Source organism: Mizuhopecten yessoensis, unplaced genomic scaffold, assembly GCF_002113885.1.
Source record: "Mizuhopecten yessoensis strain PY_sf001 unplaced genomic scaffold, ASM211388v2 scaffold10925, whole genome shotgun sequence".
Classification (NCBI taxonomy): Eukaryota; Metazoa; Mollusca; class Bivalvia; order Pectinida; family Pectinidae; genus Mizuhopecten; species Mizuhopecten yessoensis.
Window position 1 is genome coordinate 24,040 of NW_018408790.1, and position 23,521 is coordinate 47,560.

General features: G+C 34.1%; 1 protein-coding gene across 5 annotated transcripts in view; it reads left to right on the forward strand.

Moving 5' to 3' along the window:
• LOC110463762 (location of vulva defective 1-like) overlaps positions 1-16,519 on the forward strand; it is a 30,399-nt gene extending 13,880 nt beyond the window's left edge. For 3 of the 5 annotated variants that reach the window (XM_021518608.1, XM_021518612.1, XM_021518609.1), the window contains exons 10-17: positions 1,854-1,973; positions 3,481-3,516; positions 10,339-10,410; positions 11,291-12,026; positions 13,388-13,482; positions 14,136-14,243; positions 15,182-15,243; positions 16,142-16,519. In XM_021518608.1, the coding sequence (XP_021374283.1) occupies positions 1,854-1,973; positions 3,481-3,516; positions 10,339-10,410; positions 11,291-12,026; positions 13,388-13,482; positions 14,136-14,243; positions 15,182-15,243; positions 16,142-16,441 (1,529 nt within the window). In that variant the 3' untranslated portion in view covers positions 16,442-16,519. The remainder of the gene's footprint in view (positions 1-1,853; positions 1,974-3,480; positions 3,517-10,338; positions 10,411-11,290; positions 12,027-13,387; positions 13,483-14,135; positions 14,244-15,181; positions 15,244-16,141) is intronic. The other 2 variants (XM_021518610.1, XM_021518611.1) reach the window with 2 other exon arrangements.
• The last annotated feature ends 7,002 nt before the right edge of the window (positions 16,520-23,521 follow it).

Genomic DNA, 23,521 nt, shown 5'->3' on the forward strand with positions numbered 1-23,521 from the left:
GCAACTTCTGAAGAAGAATCAAAAAGCATAGAATCTTATAATAATATTTTGCTGGTAGTTTCAACAGATGGAGCCAACAAAGTTTGCGAGGGAAATATTTTTAGTGCAATATAATATTTAATGAGAATATTTTGCTATGACTGCTTAAATATTCAGGTGAGCGATACAGGCCCTCTTGTTCCTATATAGAGTAACCTCCCCTTAACTTCTGTTTTTCCTATATAGAGTAACCTCCCCTTAACTTCTGTTTGGATATAACTGTAGTACAGTTGGACTGCCTGTACAGCTGCATTGTCCAGGTAGCTCAGTCGGTTTAAGAGATTTTATAACAATCTTTAAGTCCAGGGTTCGAATCCCAGTCCGGCCCGCAGAATATTTTACACTCGGGACACGTTTGTTGATTACATTTTGTCTATTTCATCTTCATCGTGTTTTCATAAGAGTCCCGCAAAGTATACTTTTCTTTTCAAAAATGATTTATCAAAGCTATAGTTATGTAAGAAAATAAGGTTCGATCGCAGAGTGGGTTTTTTTGACAGTGGTACGGGGATCATTAAATCAAAGTCTTCGTTGTGTTGCTTTAATAGGATGGAGAAACTATCCCCTAATTTTAGGTCCTGTCATCACAACATACTCTCTGTAGATAGTATATAACACTCCATGTCATCAAACATCTACATCCTCACTGGTAAGAAACGGTAAATCATGCTTGTATCATGCTTACGAACACATTGTGATTAGATTTCTCCTGTGTGAGTCTTATCATAAGTATCCCAAGAGCTTGGTGTGGTGGTGTGGTGGCGCTGGGGGCAGATGGATCATCTGCACATTTAGAATTGAAATGGATGCATACTGATGGGGAAAATATAGTACAGATTGATAGGAACTAGCCCCAGTTTCACAGCATTCCTTAACATAAGGAAAGGACTATGTATGGTAATATATAAGGAATTTTGGTAACTTCAGTAGGTAGCTTTGAAAAAAATAAATCTTGAGGAATATTTCTTGACTAAAAAGTTTCCTTTAACTCAAAAGTTTCGATAGCAAAGCATTATTTGAATGAAAGGGATTTTTTTCATAACTTCAGCAACATTTCCAATATCAGGTTAAGATATGTTTTTGAAACAGGGGCCTGGTCCATTGAAATATATAAAAATCTGGAATTTTACCCTCGGTGTAGTTTAGCCTTCTGAATCACTGTTTGTCACGACTAATGCTGACTAATGGCTGTCTGTAGTGATGGAATTGATACTACTGCAGATAATTACAACGGGCAAATGCTTATAGTGCAGTTATCATTGTAATACATCGTCCGCATAGAGCGTTTCTGATTGGATTAGAAAAATTCCATGACCTAGATCATGTTGCCCTTTCATGTGATCATGTTGCATCAGATTGCATTTCCTTCACCTGATCAAATTTGAGTTAGACGGAAAAAATCAAAAAAATCTTGTGTTTCCGCTATCATCCTAGGGTTGGTAGGTAGGTATATTTTTTTTTTAAATTTTGGAACATGTTTTACTATGCTTATATATATAGAGCAGAAGTTCAGACTTCAACAGTGTAGATCACTTAACGCCAAAAAAGAGGAAACACAAGATTTTATTTTTATGTGGCCTGATATATATATATGCAAACAGTTGATATTCTTTTATATGTTTTTTTTTTTCAATTTTGGTATAAAATCTCGAGGAAACAAACATCCATGTTTCCTTATACAAGGTTAATGAATGTATAGCAGTGTCACTCTCACATTGGAATCAGTACTACATGAAGTTGCACACCAATGTATGGCTACGATTGAATTTAGCTGCCTGTAGACTAGAAATGGAGAAATATCGGCCTTGTTTCAGATGTGCAATCTATTGTACGCACCAGTGTCAAAGACATGTGTTCGAAAAATCATCCGCTGCAGAAAAAAACGAGAGATTTTGATGATTGCTGGTATAGGGATCACAAAAAAAAGCACAAAGGTAACCGACGGGAAATTCCCAGCTCATCTGTTGCTGCTGTTAATTAAAACATTCATTAATTAATGCTTTTGTATTGGCTTGCTTGCATTTCTCATCAGTTCAAATCATTACAAATATTACTCATTGCGATAATTTTGCATGGCTTAATTTTCACTCATCAGTCATTTAAAATATTTCCCCAGCTTTAAATTTCAGAAGATTTATTTCCTTTATAGGTCACCTGAGCTTTGCTTGTATAAGCATATGTCGTGCGTAAACTTTTTACATTTTCGACTTCTTCTCAAGAACCAGTGGATGAAATTTTTTCAAACTTGGTCAAAATCATCCTTGGCAGATGAGGCTACAACATCGTAAAATCTGGATTCCTACCCCAACCCCAGGGGCCAGGGCGTGCTCCAATGGGAAAATTAACCAATATTTCAAAAATCTTTTCTCCAGACTCGGAGGTACTACAGTCAATTTCTCTGCATTGATGGAAAGATCATCATTATTTAAATTGTAAATATTTCAGTAACCCTGGGCCATCCGCTTTCCCTTGGGGAGGGGGTAAAGTTTACTATAGTATATATATAGGGAAATTAAACTTTTGGTATATTTTGTCTACTATCAGGAAGAAATTATTCAAACTTGGTTGGAATGATTGTGATGAGATGGCAACTAGATGGTATGCAAAAACAAGATCCATCATTGCCCCAGGGGATGGAGGGATGGGGCCAAAAAGGGGGAAATGGCTGATATTTTAAAAAATCCCTGCACTCAGATGCACAAGTTTAAGTTTCTTTTATGGATGGAAATGCCCTTAGGTGCATTATACAAATTGTTAGTTTTATTACCCTTTGGTCATCTGTTCTCCTTGGTTTATAAAGCAATGTCTCAATAGCAAAATCATTTATTTGAATAGATTTTAAAGTTCTTATCCTTCGAGTGAGATGACAAGTATTGTATTTCACTTTGTTTACATGTTGATTTCCACATCACATCTCAACAATGAAATTGAACTACAGTACCTATAATATAACTCAGGTGACCGCTAAGGCCCTTGGGCCTCTTGTTTTCTATGAGTCCATACAAAGAAAACTGTTGTATTTCCAATTTTTGCGCTCAAATATTTGGGAAGATCTATAACTTTGGATTGGTTTGTTTGTGTTTTACATCCTATTAACAGCCATGGTTATTTAAGGACGTGCCATGTTGTGGTGGTGGAGGAAAGCCGGAATTTCTATTTTGGAAATTTCATTGATTGTTACAAGTATGCATATGTTGGAGTCTTGTAATGTTTTCTGATTTGTAAAATGTGACTTTTTAAGTTTTCATTTCTATTAATAATTCATCCTGCTTTTATAAGTCAGAATGGTCAAACAAGGAAGTATGTAGGAACAGAAAACAAATTTAAAAGTTTTCTCGTTCCAAATTATCCAGAAGATACTGAGTACAAGACAATGGTATCAGATCATATTTTTGAGGCAATGATGTCTGACAAAAAGGTATTTTCTGTATTACTGTTCAGTTTGGAAGTTCAAGATGATCTGCGCTGACCCAACAGGTTAGTTTCGGCTATTGTTGACATGTTCATAGTTGTTGATTTTAAACAATGATTGAAAAAGATAGTTGTCCCTGCCCCGCTGCACTGTGGTTTTTCGTATGTAGAGTTACCTCCCCTTAACTTCCGTTTGGATATCACAGTAGCACAATTGGGCCAGGAGATTTCAGTTGACTGGGTTGTTCAATCAATTATGATAAGAGCGATAGTATAACAGTCTGAAGTCTAGGGTTCAAATCCCAGTCTAGCCCTGCTAAATTTTTTACGCTCAGAACACTTGTTGATTATATTTTGATCGTTTCATTTCATTATTTCTCATGAAAGTCCCTCAAGGTATGGTTTTCTTTTTAGAATGATTTATCAAAGCTATACTATAACCATGCCGGAAAAAAGAGTTTCCAATATGAAGTTAAAGTTTTTGGTAGTGGTACGGGGACCCTTAAGTCAATGGATCATTATATGTTTTAAAATCTTACTTTTTTGCGTAGTCGTACTTTGTGGCCAACATGTATCTTAAATGTCTAAAATAAAAAAGGAAGTCACGGTACTTTTTTCCTAACTTTGACCATTTGGCAAAAGATACTTCTGATTCAGAATTTTTGTTTGGATTTTTTGTTTTTGATTTGCAATATTGTTTGTATTAAATCATCTGAGGAACTTACTGTAGATGTGATATTTGATGAAATTTGTATCTGGATTAGATAAAAGAATGTTTATACAATTAATAAATAAAGTGTGGAGTCCATGTGTATTATCGCAAAAATCTATTTTGTAACTTCACTCTTAAAACTGTTCAAAAGTCTTTATTTAAAATCTGCACAATTATAAATTATCATCATTTAAACAAGTTGATAGGGGAATGTGTCATCAATACAAGGTTTTAGTAAATAATCTACACATTTTATCTACATTTACTTCATGTCAATATTTTAGGATATATTTGATGCTATGTCAAAACGAGACTTCGTGTAATAATCCATCTTCATTAATCCAGCTTTCACCGCTGTAGACCAAAATGGACTCATCCAGATCAATGCATGGGAGAGACTACTAAAGTTGCATAGGGGTGAAACGGTTATACTTTCTTTGTTATGCTGTTTTTCAACTCTAAGTCTTATTAAAGAAAAAGAAAAAAACAGAAAACCCCAACTTTTCTACCCAGTCCTAAATAATTTTTTGACCCAGTCCTAAATGATGTGTCGTTAATGTTCTGACACCACCAGTATAGTCTCCCTCATGCGTTATCTTATCAGCTGTTTGAATGTTTAAGGTAATAAATAAAACAACAGTAAATGGCCCCAGAACGTTGAAAAATATGAATTCACTTCAAATATTTCATCCTCATCTGATGTGTCAGTTCCAATTAAAAAAGATGACTGAAAACATAACCTGCTTTGCATTGCTGTTGAGTCTCCTTAATCCAGCCATTTTGAAAGTTGTTTTCAGCTGAAGCAGAATGATTATGAAACAGCTGGAATACTAGAACACATAATTTTACAAAACAATTTTTTTTTATTTTTTTTGAGGAGAAGAAAAGATTAAAAAAAAATACTTACATTTTCACTGCACTGCAGGAGAGATTGTGTTCATAGAGCTATGAACATGATTCAATCACCGTCATTTTGAAGCTTCTCCTCCCACCTCAATTAACATGAGACAACCATAAGAATCAAACATTTTGGTGACATTAAGCTGTTCCAGGAATCTTGTCTACGCTGTCGACACAGACACCTCACTATCGAAATTATATGGGAATATCTATATTTAGGTCAATATATAAGGTTTGAATGGTATTTTTTAATGTTCATGGCTGCATCAAGGGAACTCAGCTTTAATTATTACTTTGTTTTGGTCAAGTTTTATTTTTGCATTTCAACTTTCTTGTACTTTTTAACATTATTTGAAATTACATCTTTTTCATAACTTGTTTGATTTCAATCCATTTTGAACGTTAAGATTCATGTTTCCTATTTTCCTTTACACTCATTCATCTTCATCACACACAATTATTTCAGCAGCACCATTTCAGCAGCACCACCATAATTCATCAAAAGACAATGTGACTTACGGTTACCTATATATATATGTGGGTTAATTGGGACGAGACAGTTTCACACTCGACAGATGTTATTGCAGCTTTAGTTTGCTATTCTATTATCCTTTCTTCATAAGTGAAATAATGTACTAATGTTTATTAACTTTGTAGTACACTAACTTCTAATAACCTAAACTAAATATTGCATCATTTAAAAGTTCCAAACTGTCTATGTAATAAGATTGAGGGAACATTTCTCGGCAGCGACCCAGTGGGAAATGTAAGTTAACTCATTCACCCCTGAAATTCTATAATGAACTATTCCAACATTTGAATTGGAAGAGTTCAAATTTGTCTTCAGGTCAGGTCAGGGGTGAATTAGTTAAGGAGCCTTTGTAAAAAACTTGGGCATGTCTCTGAAATAAACTATATATACCTCGTACCTTATATAATTACTAACCCAAGAAAAATCATGTAACATTCCTTCACTTGAGAAAATTCCTCAATTGAAGGTTTTCATTGAAATTCCATGTATATTGCTGGAACTCACGAAGAAGCTGAGTTTAAAGAAATTTTTCTTCCAATGTTTGATGTCGGATGAAGCATCAAGTCGAAATTATTGGTTAGAATTTTCATGTCAAAGGTTGTGTGGTTTGTAAACTTGTACCATTAAAGATATTTGTTTTTTGAAAGAACTGAACATTGAAATGTTCGACCGGTGTGAAAACGTAATAATTAGACTTTTAATCTCCGTGAATCAATACTGTTTACTGGGACATTTTCTCTGGAGTTTAATTTATACCCTCCCCTATGAGCCTGACTTTATTATCACAGCGAACATTAGGTAACAACATCGTAGACATAGTAATGAAATGTGGAGGGCAAATTTAAAACTGGGGAAATATGGATTTTAAGAGCGCAAGGTCGAAAGTTTGATTGGACGAACATTTGCCGGTATACAGTATCAACAAACAATTCGGGTATGAACAATGCCGCAGAAATCGACAAGAATACACACATTTTTTATTAGAATTTTTCTTTGTTTCAAATGTTCCTATTTGTTAGAGACAAGGACAAAGAAATTTAATTTACTAAGAGGATTTCTGCCATGTAACATTGTTGTACCATGGAATATCTACCATGTTACATTGTCGTACCATGGTAGATATTCCATGGTACAACAATTCAACATGGTAGATATTCCATGGTACAAAAATGTAACATGGTAGATATTCCACGGTACGACAATGTAACATGTTAGATATTCCATTGTACATGTACAACAATGTCACGTAGTAGATATTGTTGTACATGTACCATGGAATATCTACCATGGGACGACAATGTAACATGTTAGATATTCCATTGTACATGTACAACAATGTCACGTAGTAGATATTGTTGTACATGTACCATGGAATATCTAGCATGTTACATTGTCGTACCATTGAATATCTACCATGTTACATTGTTGTTCCATGGAATATCTACTACGTGACATTGTTGTACATGTACCATGGAATATCTAACATGTTACATTGTCGTACCATGGAATATCTACCATGTTACATTGTTGTACGATGGAATATCTAACATGTTACATTGTCGTACCATGGAATATCTACCATGTTTCATTGTTGTACCTTCTAATATCTACCATGTTCCATTGTTGTACCATGGATTATCTACCATATTACATTATTGTACCGTGGAATACCTACCATGTTACATTTTTGTACCAAGGAATATCTACCATGGTACGACAATGTAACACGTCAGATATTCCATCGTACAAAAATGTAACATGTTAGATTGTTGTCCCATGGAATATCTGAAAAATTTCTGACAATTCAATCTAAATTTTGAGAGGGTTTTTTTTTTTTTTTATTTAGGGGAATAAAAAAAAAAAAAAATCCTCCCGAATTTTAGATTAAATTGCAAAAAATTGTTCAGATATTCCATGGGACAACAATCTAACATGTTACATTGTTCTCCCATGGAATATCTACAATGTTACATTGTTGTCCCATGGAATATCTACCTTGTTACATTTTTATACCATGGAATATCTCCCATGTTAAATTGTTGTACGATGGAATATCTACCAGGTTACATTGTTGTACAATGGAATATCTGCCACGTTAAATTGTTGTACCCTGGAATATCTACCATGGGACGACAATGTAACATGGTCGATATTCCACGGTACGACAATATAACATGGTATATATTCCATGGGACAACAATGTAACATAGTAGATTTTCCAGGGTACAACAATGTAACATGGAATATCTACCAGGTTACATTGCTGTACCATGGAATACCTACCCTGTTACATTGTTGTACATGTACAATGGAATATCTGCCACGTTAAATTGTTGTACGATGGAATATCTAACATGTGACATTGTCGTACCATTGAATATCTAACATGTTAGATATTCCATCATACAACAATGTAACACGGTAGATATTCCATGTTACATTGTTGTGCCGTGAAATATCTACCATATTACAATGTTGTACCGTGGAATACCTACCATATTACATTATTGTACCGTGGAATACCTACCATATTACATTGATGTACCGTGGAATATTTACCATGTTACATTGCTGTACTATGGAATATCTCCCATGTTAAATTGTTGTACCCTGGAAAATCTACTATGTTACATTGTTGTACCCTGGTAGATATTCCATCGTACAACAATGTAACATGCAACAATGTAACATGTTACATTGTTGGACCGTGGAATATCTACCCTGTTACATTGTTGTATGTTACATTGTTGTGCCATGGAATATCTACCGTGTTACATTGTTGTACCATCGAATATCTACCATATTTCATTGTTGTACCTTCTAATATCTACCATGTTGCATTGTTGTACTATGGAACATCTACCATATTACATTGTTTTACCATGGAATATCTTCCATATTACATTGTTCTACCGTGGAATTTCTACCATGTTACATAGTTGTACCATAGAATATCTACCATGTCACATTGTTGTACCATTGAATATCTAACATGTGACATTGTCGTACCATGGAAAATCTACCATGTTACAATGTTGTACCATGGAAAATCTACCATGTTACAATGTTGTACCATGGAAAATCTACCATGTTACATGGTTGTACTATGGAATATCTCCCATGTTACATTGCTGTAGCATGGAATATCTACCAGGTTACATTGCTGTACCGTGGAATATTTACCATGTTACATTGTTGGACCGTGGAATATCTACAATGTTACATTGTTTTATCATGGAATATCTACCGTGTTACATTGTTGTACTGTGGAATATCTACCATGGTACAACAATATAACATGATAGATATTCCATGGGAGAACAATGTAACATGGAATATCTACCGTGTTACATTGTTGTACTGTGGAATATCTACCATCTTACATTGTTGTACCCTGGTAGATATTCCATAGTACAACCATGTAACATGGTAGATGTTCCATGGTACAACAGTGTAACATGGTAGATACTCCATGGTACAACAAGGTAACATGGTAGATACTCCATGGGACAACAATCTAACATGTTACATTGTTGCATGTTACATTGTTGTCCCATGGAGTATCTACCATGTTACCTTGTTGTACCATGGAACATCTACCATATTACATTGTCGTACCATGGAATAACTACCATGTTACATTTTTGTCCCATGGAATATCTACGTTACATTGTTGTACCTTGGAATATCTACCATGGTACGACAATGTAACATGTTACATTGTTCTCCCATGGAATATCTATCATGTTATATTGTTGTACCGTGGTATATCTACTATGTTATATTGTTGTACCGTGGAATATCTACCATGTTACATTGTTGTACTGTGGAATATCTACTATGTTACATTGTTGTACCATGGAATATCTGAACAATTTCTGACAATTCAATCTAAATTTCGAGAGGATTTTTTTTTTTTTTTTTTTAATTAATCTCCTGAATTAACAACAAAACTTCTCTGTCGTCAAACACCACTTTGTTATAAGTTTCTTTTACACTTGGATATGTTTTTTGTTTTGTTGTATTTCTGATTCATATACAGAACTACCAATGCAAGTTCATTGGTTCCTAACAGAATCCTTTTGTTATTGCCAGTGATAAGTACAAAACCTGTGGAACTATCTATACACTGTATAACACCAAATGTTTGTGCTTAAAGATGGTTTCGTGGTAAAATATTCGTGGATATCCTTTGTTAACACACAATAGACACGTATATCATTCAAATTTGTTGTAGTTATATTCGTGGTTCAATAGCAACCACCAAAAAACACGAATGTTTATACACAACGAACATTTCCTGTTACACAGTATTGATATGTATTATATATTTTATTAATAGAACAAAATATTTGATCACATGATCATGGTTTTAATTGGTTTATTTTTAATTTGAATAAAGATTCTTGTTGTCTTGTCAACAGATATAGTTTAGACGGGACACAGAATATATATGCTATTTCACATATAAGCTCTCTGCAAGGTATGATTTTCATTTTCAGAAATTATTTTCAAAGTTATAATCATATTAGTAAACATGTTTCCATTGTATAGTAACAGTTTGGGCAGTGATACAGAGATCCCTAATCAATTGAATCATTTAGGTATAATTATTCTATTTCTATACTACAGCCTAATCCTGTGAGGAGCTTTCAGCCAAGGTTTCCAAACACGAAAATGCTGATCCTTGCAAAGACTTTTATACATTTGTAAATAAGTTATTAAAGAATTGTTTAATTTACAGGAAGAGGTAAATCCAGTCAAAAAACGGCAGAAAAGAGAAAAGAAAAGGACCGTTCTGTGTCCCCAGGCACAGGTAAGTCCCAAACGTCCACAGCACAACGTACATATTTACTTCCGAACATTATTAGTCCGTGCAACCATCATTGTTTCCAGCATTAAGTGTACTGATGGTGAAATAGCTCGATAGCGGAGACATTTTTTGTTGCAGGCGACATATAGGTATTACTTTGTCGGTGTCGTCGGTTGCTTGGTCCAAAACAAGGTGTCCGTGCGATAACTTGAGTTTCCTTGGGTTGATTAAACTCAAACTTGATACACATATTGCATACCATTATAGCTCAGACAAGTTTGCATTTCAGAAGTTAACGTGCCTTTTTGGTGGAGTTATGCTCCTTTTATTGCCAAAAAAGGGCATTGTGTAGTACAATGTAATTGCAAGAACTTTTTAATTTTTTAATTCATTCCTTTCAAGTTTTGTATATATCTCCTTCACCAGTTGTCCAATGAATTTGAAATTTCATATTTGTGTACTTCATTTATCTAATACTACAAATAGAACTACTAATTCTGAATCCCTGATGAGGCTGGAAATTACCTTTTAAGGCCCCTAGTCCTTAACAGTGATAGTGACTATTGGCACACAGCTTATAAGTAATAGTATTATCACATCTGATGGGAGAAAAAAACACTGGGCAGATACTGGCAAAAGGTGAATATTTCACAGTGTAAACAGGGGTGTACTGTCTTCAGGGTGAGTAGATTTCATGTCAAGCTAGTGAAAACATTGTATACCTTATATGAAAATAAAGCTGATGCTAGTAGAATTTTGCAAAATCTACCAGGGAGCTAGCTATAACTTAAAACATGAAGTTATATATGAACACTCCTGGTAAAAGTTTATCAGGATATAATATAATGAATGTTCTGATAGAAGAGGAACTGTTGTTTTGCAGTGCGTTCTCCTACAAAGCCCTCCAAGAAAGCTCGAGTCTCCACTGAGCCCTCGGCTACATCACCATCAACCTCCTTAGCAAACTCTTCGACAGACTCAGCATTCTCCTCGTCCTCCACTTCAAGTGTCCCAGGTGTGTCGTCTTCCATGTCCAGCCTCCCCGTGATAACCTCTGTCGTGTCACTGGCTGAGGGTAACAGGAGCATGACAAGAAAGACTTTCAATTCCAACAATTCATTGTCTGGACTATTCGACATTGATTTTAACTCGGCGGGTACAAGTCAGGAATCAACGAAAAATTCAAAGGATCGGAAACAAACGATGGACAAAAAGAAAGTTATGGCGGTGGTTCCCTCTGTGAATAAGTCTTTAAATAATGTTGTTAAACATCCTGGCCGACGTCCAGGAGCCCAGTCAAGACTTTCAAGTAGTAGCTCGTCCTCACTGGAATCTATAACTGCAGCTCCGGTTTCAGCGGTGGTAACGTCTGCACCAAATACGAGGACGGATACTTCCGGGTCTCAGACTGTTGCTTCCACTTCTAACTCCAGGTTAACAGGTACTACGACAAGTGGAAGTACATTTACAAACACATCTCCAGGTACATATTCCAGGACAATAACTTTACATCCTGAAAGGTCCCGTTCCCCTACACCAAGTCCCTCACAAGGATCATCCAGTAGAGAAACCGGGGCAGCAGCAACACCAGCAACACCAGCAGCATCAGTAGCAGACAGGTAAATATTTCTGTCCGCTTGTTCTTTATGCCCCTGCCATTTTATATGAGGGCACAAAGTGTTACCCATGTGTGTCCTATTCGGTCGCGTCACGATTCTTTGTGTTGACTCATAACTACATAATTTATAACAGATTTTTGTATCAATTTTTTTCCTTCTTTTCTTTCAAAGGTCAAGTATGAGAATACCTCAAATGATTTTGTGTTTTTTTGCCCAGTGGTGCAAAGCAGATACATATATGACAATTAAGCAATTAATATAGGCTCAACATTTTTGGTAACCTTATATGATAAACTTGAACACAAATCACAGGTATTATGTGTAAGGTAGCATATAACCTTAACCCTAACACACAAATCAAAGATGAAATTTATATGGTAGCATACCACCTTAAGTGTAACTCAAATCACATGTAAAATGTGTGAGGTAGCATATGACCTTAACTTTAACACAATTCACAGAATATAGTATGTTAAGTAGCATACAACCTTAACTCAACTCAAATCACTGGTATAATGTGTAAGGTAGCATACAACCTTAACTCTAACTCAAATCACTGGTATAGTGTGTAAGGTAGCATACAACCTTAACTCTAATACAAATCACACGTATAATGTGTACGGTAGCATACAACCTTAACTCTAATAGAAATCACTGGTATAATGTGTAAGGTAGCATACAGCCTTAACTCTAATACAAATCACTGGTATAATGTGTAAGGTAGCATATATATATACAACCTTAACTCTAATACAAATCATTGGTATAATGTGTAAGGTAGCATACAACCTTAACTCCAATACAAATCACTCTTATAATGTGTAAGGTTGCCTAAACCCAAAAAATAATTATTTGGTGTGTAACTTGCTTGTATAAACTTTGTGCCATTCCACACTTGTCTGTGTCTTTTTCATACAATATTTCCTTGGGGATTTAATTTTGTTTATTTCGTAGTTTTATAAAACAAATGTTGTATTTACATTTAGACACAAGTCATGAGTAATGGTGTAATTATGTCACAGGCACAGAGGTAAACACTTATGATATCAGCGTGTCAATAAAGCGTTATACTAACACAGTTACGTCGCTCCATGTATATAACTATAGAACATGATGGATTTGACTGATACCCATCGAGTGAGTAAATCTCGCCCAGCTGTCTTACCTGTACTATATTTACCTACACTGTGTCGTCACGCCTGTCAATTTAATCTTCTTACTCACCAGAAAAAACCCCAGGGTTTTTAAAATATTGATTCCACGAAATGTACTCCCAACGAATTTGTCCTCAAACAAAAACAGCGAAATTTAACCCCAACGAAAATATATGCTTTTACGGTATTCTTGTCGTTATTTTACAGGGAGCCATCAGAAGATAGTGAAGAAGTACCAATGGGACAGGACGGTCTTCCTATTCTTAGTCTGGTCACCTTCTACCCTCAAACCATGACCCAAGGTGAGTACTAGTGGTCTGTGATGTCGAGGTCAAGATGTCCAAAGTCACCTTGACCTTTTCTTAAGGTATATATATGGTATCATAAGTAAGACATTTTAAATTCATTGAAATGGAAATTATTCATTAAAAGTCACAAGAAATAAATATTCAACTATGTATATATTATTGATATTCAACCATTGAATTTTCAACTTAGTACAAAATTCAGACATACAACCTATATTCCTCTATAAATATCTTAATTCAGCCATGTTAGTTTGGAAGCAAAGAAATGTTCTAACAGATCCTTACAGGGCTATTGTATGTCTGGAGTGGGTGAGGCACAGGTAAATACTTATAACTAATATATATGGTGGATAAAATTTTTTGTTAACATTTTGTATAGTTGGTGTTGAAAGTCACAAAAAATACTAAATATTTATTTCTGAATGAGCCATTACATTTATCTAATAAACATGCACATTTTAGGAGCTGGGGTCTTAGCTTGAAATGTTTTCTTAGAGAGAATTTTATATAATAATTATATATATGTTATATGGCGTGCTTGCAAGTGTTTACAAAATTGGAAGGTTTTTCTTACGTACCTAAAAGTGTAAATGTAGTTTGGGTTTTATTGGGCTGTAGGTATACATACTCTATATGTTAATTTGCAGGTCGGACGGTGATGGTGCGCGCCCTCCAAGGCAAGATCTGGCTTGGCTATGTGTCAAATATTAATGCACTCAAGGCCAGCTGTTATTTCTCTGTCCAGTGGTTAACTGGTAGGTATACAGCCTAGTGTTTGATAGAGGTCATCAGTAAAGGTCAAAGGTCATATATATATAAATATTATATAGGATCTTACATGGGTTTCTCTTTCATATGAGATTTATGAAACAAGTGTAAGAATTTAAAAAATTGTGGCGAGTTTCATAAATTTCATATGAAATGAAAATGAATGTAAGATCCTTTTTATTACGTAATCAATCTGTGGCATTTATTCGTGTAAAACGACAATTTTCATGCAACCTTGAAATGTAAAAAGCTGACATTTTGACTCCAGTGCGTAAGTCTGTGACGTCATGTACTTGTCCTTGGTGTGACGTCACAATTGAAACAATTGAAACTTACAACCAATCACAGGGCTGATAGCTGGGTCATATTATTACATGGGTTAATATGATACGCAGAAAAATATGACATGGGTTTATTCACTGGATAACACAGTACATTATGTGATAATACATTATACAGAATGTACAATGTATAATATCCTGCAATAAGCCAACACATAATCTGTCACTCAAAGTAGGCGATTGACTTACTACATGTACATGTATGTAGAATGATGAAATAGCATTAATTTTCTTTCTACTTTTCTTTGGGATGAAAAATTTAGATTAGTAAGGTTCATCACTATTGAAAAGGAAGACAGTCATTATTAGGTAGTCAAGCTATATACTGTATTTGAGGGCAAAAACATCTCGTTGACAAATATAACATTGAGACAAAAACAATTCTCTTCACTAATTATAAATAAATTCACACATGGCCCCCTTGGAAAACCTCTGGGAAAAACCCATGCTCTGTTTGGATATACTCACCCATGCTTTATGTGTCCTGAGGTCAGTATCAAGCCCTGGAAAAAGAAGATTTCAGCCAATGCCATTCCAGGGTATTTGTTAGTTATATTTTTATAATCATCGTTGTTTGATTTCAGGTCAGTTTGGTGTTGATACTAAATTTGAAATTCAAGAAAAGTGGCAGAGAAAATCAGATAAGGTAAGCATATTCTGTAAATGTTGTCATACCTGCTCGGGAGACCACCTGTGTTAAGAGACCATATCTTTTAAAGACGACTCTGTGAAAAGACCACCTCTATTAAAGGATGACCTCTTTAAAAAAAAATGTGTTTAGAGACCACCTCTATAAAAAGACCACCTGTGTTAACACACCATTTTCAAAAAAACAAATTACAGTAATTTCCCTTTTAACTAAACCTGTATAAAGAGACCACCTGTGTTAAGAGATCACTGTATTAAATGTGGTCTCTGAATTCAGGTTTGTTTGTATTTATATTAGCACAATCAATCTCCTGAAGTAGTGTTGTGTAAGTCAGACTTATGTGGAAGTCTACATATGGGCCACGATAGTTGATCTGGAGTAAATGTGACAAATTATCAATGTATGATCTGCTAGCCCCAAAGGCATACTAATCATAATCTCTAGAGGAAGTTAAATAAGAATCTGTCCATATTTATGTTAATCCTCAACATCGTCATCAATCTACTGACTTAATTTCCTTTCCAGTGATCACGAAATTTAGGGTCTGTGTTCACAAGCATCATCTCTTGTACATATTCACGTTTCAAGATTCTGGGGACATAAACAAGGTCGTTGTCACTATAAATAGAATTTTGGTGTCATCTCTTGCCAGACTTCATTTCTCATCCTACTTTCATTAAAACTCACATATATGTTCACAAACACACTTCTAATAATCTTTCTAAGCTTACTGTTACTATAAATAGAATTTGGATGTCGTCAATTGTAAGTTGCTCTGTAAGCGAGGGTATCTTTGTGGGTTTTATTAAAAGAGTTTAATAAGCATTCAAGTAATATAACAAAGAAAATATTTCGACATTTAAGGGATTTTTTTTTAAATGCATTTCTATTTCAGGTACATACGGACTGTATCATATGCCATTTTGATTACACAATGAAACAAGTCATGTCTGATGAATTGCTGCAGCAGCTCAAAATTGCTTCAAAACAGCCTCCTTGCTCTGTGAAACCTCGAAGTACACCACCAAAACCTTCAACAGCCAGTCCAGGTAGAATCCCAACTAGAACTGATAATAGAACACATTCTGCTTCACCACAATTGAGCAGAGATAATTCTACAGGATCTGCTGCCATGACAACTAGGAGAGGCACCCCTAGCAACAAGTCTAACCCCAAGCCTAACACCAAATCCTAGTACTTGGTGTCAATATCTACTGTGTAAATGACATTATCTACTGAGTGTATCACAACATCTACTGTGTATATCACAATATCTACTGTGCATATGCACAGTAGATATTGTGATATGCACAGTAGATGTTGTGATATGCACAGTAGATATTGTGCTATACACAGTAGATATTGTGATATGCACAGTATATATTGTGATATACACAGTAGATATCGTGATATGCACAGTAGATATTGTGATTTACACAGTAGATGTTGTGCATATCACAATATCTACTGTGCATATCACGATATCTACTGTGTATATCACAATATCAACTGTGCATATCACAATATCTACTGTGAATATCACAATATCTACTGTGTATATCACAATACCTACTGTGTATATCACAATATCTACTGGGTATATCACAATATCTACTGTGTATATCACAATATCTACTGTTTAAATGTCAATATCTAACTACTGTGTAAATGACAATATATTCTATGTGAATGTCTATATATATACAGTGTACATGTCAATACCTGGTATCTACTGTGTAACCCCTCCACATTTTATTTCCAAGTTTTTGAGTAAGTAAATGACATATTGAACTAATTTTCACAATTTCTATGCCATTTCACTGTACTTGCTGAATCCTTCTGTGGAAAAATTAAAAACTTTCATTGTTTAGTAAGAATTGTTAATATTTCTCCATGTACAACTAAAATAACTTGACCAAGCTTCAGCTTCATAAAACATCTTAACCATGAGTTTGCCTTCAGTTCCTATTTTCTCAAAGGGAAACCATTCCTCAATCCTTACAATCCTGTAGACAATAATGGACTCATCCAGATCAATCCATGGTAGAGTCTACTAAAGTTACATAGGGGTGAAAGGGTTAAGTTAAGAAAAAATTAATAACATATGGAAGAACGGGGGCAAATGCCTTTTACGCCATAGATTGTACAGTAGATGGCTCTTTTACTCATTTTGAAAGAGAACAAATAATTCAGTGCATTTGCTGTAATGAGTTGTTAAGCTAAAAAGATGATGGAAGCTTTGTGGAAATTGGTTCAATAACTAATTCATGTTTTAAGTAGTATAGATTTTAGTGTGATAGAAAGTGTGCAGTTTACAGTAGACCATTACGTATACTTCGTCTGTGTTTGGTGTGATATTATGATATAAACTGGCATTATGATAATGTTTCCATGGATGATGCAATAACAGGTACAGCTGAGCTTATTTGAATCCAGCCACCGTATACTACAATCCCTCCAAGGATCCAGCCGTCAATATACTGGTCATCCGACTATCCAGCTGTTATTTTAGGGGATAGATTGTTCTATTTCTCCACAAAATTGTCCTAATAATCCAGCAGCTTTTGTAAGGAATGAGGGTAGTTCAAGTCCAAGACTCAAACTGTACTGCAATGGCTTACGGGCTGTGTGCCCAGCATTTACTTATGATATTGAACAAAGTTTTGTTTTATTGGAGGAAAACATCATGAAAATGGTTAGCTTTCTCAGCTCGCAAATATTTACAACCCGTTTGTTCTTCTTGTTTCAAAGCATTTGTTACATTTATTTTGTCTTCATTATAATTGTTGAACATGTAAAGTAAATTCAGGTTTCAACGGTGACCAAAACTAGTCTACACAGCACTTGGGTTAGTCTGTTCCTGTGGTAACAGTATCATTCTGTTTCTGTGGTAACAGCATCATTCTGTTTCTATGGTAACAGTGTCATTCTGTTTCTGTGGTAACAGTGTCATTCTGTTTCTATGGTAACAGTTTCATTCTGTTTCTATGGTAACAGCATCATTCTGTTTCTGCGGTACCAGCATCATTCTGTTTCTGTGGTAAAAGTGTCATTCTGTTTTTATGGTAACAGCATCATTCTGTTTCTATGGTAACAGTGTCTGTTTCTAAGGAGCACATTCTAATTATTCTGTTTCTATGGTTACACATTCACTATTCAGGTAAAACCATCAGCCTGTCAGCTGTTTGTATACTGCCAGTCTCATTGTTTTCAGCTTTTCTTTGTTAAAATCCTCCTACTGTTATCTATAACGAAGGTGACAATCTCAATCTGCTTTCATTAGGCATGCTGAAGGTCAAGTTTCTTGAAGAATTATTTTGAACTGAACACAATTGCAAGAGTTTTTAGAGGTTATGAAATCTCTCCCGTCACAAAGAGTTCTGTCTCATCAATTCTAAACAATACCTGAAGCCGTTGACTACTACCTAGTCTATAGATCCTGACCATTTGGCGAAATGCACTTTTAAAGCTAATCTTACGACTAGCGATGAATCATTTTGAGAGAAAGTCTTTGGGCTCCACTTGTTTCAGAAATGATGTTTTTCAAAATTAATTATTACAAAACAGTAAATATCTAGTCCTTAATATTTATGCATGTACTGTATTTCTCCAAATTTACAAGATGCAACAGGTTCTTGGTCAAGCGCATTTGGCAAGGTTTTGAACCTTTGTACACAGGTAAACACAGGACCCTTTTTAAACACATGGGCATTGTATTAGACGGTTAAACAAGATGTTTACCTAATTGTATAGCTATTATTTATCCCAGGGCAACCATTAAAAAAGTATTTTCTTGTCTGTTCTTGGTTTTGAAACCTCTTATCCTTTAACTCATTCACCCCTAAAGACACATTTGAACTCCTCCCATTCAAAGGTTGGAATAGTTCATTACAAAGTTTAAGGGGTGAATGAGTAAACTGTTGCTTTAACCAGCTGAACAGCCTAGCCAAAGGCAGTTCCCTGGCCCAGTTCAACTATAGTTATATATTTAAAATGAAAACAAGGGGAGGTTACTGTATGTAAGACATTCTCTAGTGTTTTGCCTGCAGTAGGACATGCATTCCTAATATGATTCTTCTGTAAGGACCACCAAAGGGAGAAGTTAACAACACTTTAAATAGAAGATGTGGTTTTGATATAAATATTGCTTTATTCCTTATAAAGCAATATTTATATATAACTAGCACCTCCAGAATTTTAATTCTGTCATTATAGATACATGCAGGTAATCGTTACAGACAGTTGGAGTAGCTGGGTGGTCACTAATGACAGGCTGTTTCCATTGAAAGGTTATGTACACGTGAATACATTTTCTGTTATTGATGAGAAATATGGTATTGATGAGAAATAAAAACACAGAAAATGTTTTCAAGAAATAGGAGCACTTTCAAATAGCTATCCATTATTGCATAGCAATAAACAAATAAGTATTGCAAAATTACGTTTACTGTACTATTTATATAAAAGAATAGATTTCTATTCGAAGTAGGTAAGTGTAGAACAAATAAGATAATTGAATCAAAAGTAGTAATCTGAAGTAGGTAAGTGTAGAAAAAATAAGATAATTGAATCAAAAGAAGTAATCTAAAGTAGGTAAGGGGAGAAAAAATAAAATATACTGAATCAAAAGTAATAAATCTGAAGGAAAGAAATAGTGTGTCGCTATGCCTTATATTTTGTATATATTTATTGATGTAGCAATTAGATGAAGTTATATTTAACACTTTACAATGAAATACAGATTGTATGATTAACTCATTGACTTGGTAAAAGGCTGCCATCAGCACTTACATGAAATCACAGTTCTTTCAGTTGCATGTTACATTAGTCTCCTTAGTCATCTACAATACAAATGATCTAGTAAGTTTCTAGTTCAATAACCCTTTCACTAGTCAAAAGTATATTGTCATTCATTTTATAAAATTTTCTCACTGACTTACTAATGAAACATATTTCCTTTATCCAAGAACACTGTAAAGTATTACTTACCTCCCTTTGTCCATCCATTTTAACATTTATTTTCTGTCTGCATTTGTTGTCAATGAACATGTAATTTTTTCTTTGAATCTTTATAAAAGCATTTATTTGTGAATTTGTGTATAATTTTGTTTTAACAGATATATATGTATATATATTCTATTGTATATAATTTTACGTAGTTTTCATTTTCTGTATTTTCATGTATTATTGTTTACTTTATTGTAAATACAGTTGAATTTCATAACAAATTTTTTAAATTCTTCATTTACCTTAAAGATACATGTTACCATACTGAAAAATCTATCTTTATTTCTAAAGAGTTCCTCACAGGAAATACGTTTTATTACTGATAATGTTTACTTATTATAACGTTATAACCACGAATAATAATGTGTGAACCGCTTTTAGACGACCTACTAACTAGGTTGTGATAAAGCGGTATATAAGAACCTCGAATTATTATTATTATTTACTTGAATAACAGATTGATAACACTTATTAAAAGGTGACAAGAATTCATAGTTTCATGACTTCATGGGTAGGGCAGTAATATTTGATAAAGCGGGAAGAGAAGAAAGATAAATAAGGTAGATAACTTTAGCACAACTCATTGTTCAGCAAGGTAACATATAGCCTTAATTCAAAGTAAATTTATATCAAAAACAGGCATATGTTTGTTCTTACTGGTTATATCCAATAATAGTTTGATCGAAATTTAATAATTATTTAAGCCAAGAAATAATTCCCCAAGTTCATTTTCGCCCTAAAAAACACATTGCATATTTTATTCAGTATTTCCCCCGTGTCAGACGGAATGTGATAACAATTTTACTGGTCAAGAAAATATTTCACTCGGTGAATATTTCTTGGTTTTTAGAAAGTGACTGCTAATGATGAGGAGTGACTGAATAGTTGTGAAAAGTATATTATCAGTTGGGATTCCGTGACCCTACAAAAGGACTAACCTAGGGATTGATTTCTAACATAAGTTTTAATGAATATCCCATGTTGCAAATGTAGTTTTCTTCAATTGAAATTTCATGAATATTTAAACATGTCCATCTTCCTCAGACCATTGCAGTTAAATGGAGTGAGTGAAACATACAAGTTCCTATGAATTAATAATTTTATATGTTATCAACAATTATTGATTTGTGTGAGTTCTTAAACTGAACATTCCAACTTTTTTAATGGACTTTTTGTATATTTTCTATAAATTCATAGAGTGTATAGGTGACCGCATTGTACCGCATTTACACTGAAATAAGTGCAGGGGGACGAAAAATAAATTCTTGACTCAAAGAAGGGTCTGGGCTTATTACAGGATGTAAAAATAGCTTTTGTTGGTAGTTTTAAAAATTGAATTTAAAGTTTGGTCGTCTGTCAATTAACTTTAAACTAATTGATTGCATTTCTTGTGACTGTGAATCATTATTGTGTTTGCTTACTAAAATATTCAAAACTGTCAAAGTTCCACTGTTCACCCAAACAAAAATATCCTAACTGTCAAAGTTCCACTGTTCACCCAAACAAAAATATCCTAACTATCAAAGTTCCACTGTTCACCCAAACAAAAATATCCTAACTATCAAAGTTCCACTGTTCACCCAAACAAAAATATCCTAACTATCAAAGTTCCACTGTTCACCCAAACAAAAATATCCTAACTATCAAAGTTCCACTGTTCACCCAAACAAAAATATCCTAACTATCAAAGTTCCACTGTTCACCCAAACAAAAATATCCTAACTATCAAAGTTCCGCTATACACCCAAACAATTTTTTTTTTGAAACTGTCAAATATCTTAAGTACACCCAAACAAAAACATCCAAACTGTTTAAGTTTAATTCTACACCCAATCAAAAACATCCAAACTGTTAAAGTTTAATTCTACACTCAATCAAAAACATCCAAACTGTTAAAGGTTAATTCTACACCCAATCAAAAACATCCAAACTGTTAAAGTTTAATTCTACACCCAATCAAAAACATCCAAACTGTTAAAGTTTAATTCTACAACCCATCAAAAACATTCAAACTGTTAAAGTTTAATTCTACACCCAATCAAAAACATCCAAACTGTTAAAGGTTAATTCTACACTCAATCAAAAATATCCAAACTGTTAAAGTTTAATTCTACACCCAATCAAAAATATCCAAACTATCAAAGTTTTACTGTACACCCAAACAAAAATATTTAAGCTAGTAGACGGCCTCCCAGACATAAAGACTTTGGTATCCAAACCAAAGTGCCATGCTACACCCAAGCGAAAATAGCAAATCTAGCAGTTTATATATAGTATCAAAACTGTTGAAAATTTCACAAACTTAAGTATCCAAATTAACGAAGTTCTACTCCACACACAACTAAAACATAAAAGCTTACAAAGTCCCTTTTATGGGTACAAAGTTATTCATGCTAATAATTGTTTTTGCTGTATAATTTTTTCTTTTCCTCCTGATATAGTATACAATATATAATATTGTAGACAAAATTCCCGTAGGACACATTATAAAATGTTCTAGATAGTTTTGGCTAATTAATTTGTTTACAATTAACAAAGAAATGCTTGATAATATAAAGATTACCAGTAAAAGTGCCTTATATTCCTCTAGCTATTTGCCAAATTTTATCAAAATGGAACACAAAAAAAAGGTAAAGACATTTTATTGGAAAAAAATGTACAATGTATTAACATAGAATCCGATAGAAAAAGAAATAACTTAACTCATTCACCCCTGAAATTTCATAATGAACTATTCCAACCTTTGAATTGGAAGAGTTCAAATTAGTGTTCAGGGTTGAATGAGTTAAGAGATATTTGGCACGTCACTATTTATTGTAAGTTCGTTCGGTTAAATCTAATCTTGATGAGTCAAACATTCTTTCTCCTATAACCTGCAGACTCTTTTCACCAAAGTTATTGGGATTTGAATGTATTTTATTACAGCACAAGTTGTCGTCATTTGTATCTTTTATGACAGTTGTTAGGGCCTACCCACCACTGTCTTTTTCTATTCTTGTATAATTATAGTTATACTGTTGTATATATTATTTTGCACTGGACCTGTAACAGTGAACAAAATCCAAATAAATCATATTATGTACTGTGGATTCATTGCATTTGAAAAATTTCATCTTCGAGAAATAAAGAAGATGAAGGTATTTGTAAAAACAGTTTTTGTACATTATTTGCTCACCTGGCCCGAAGAGTTTATGCTGTGGTGCAATGCCTCTGGTCCATACGTCATCAACTTTTTATAACTCTGAAAGTTAGAAGTTAGGTGGGGGGG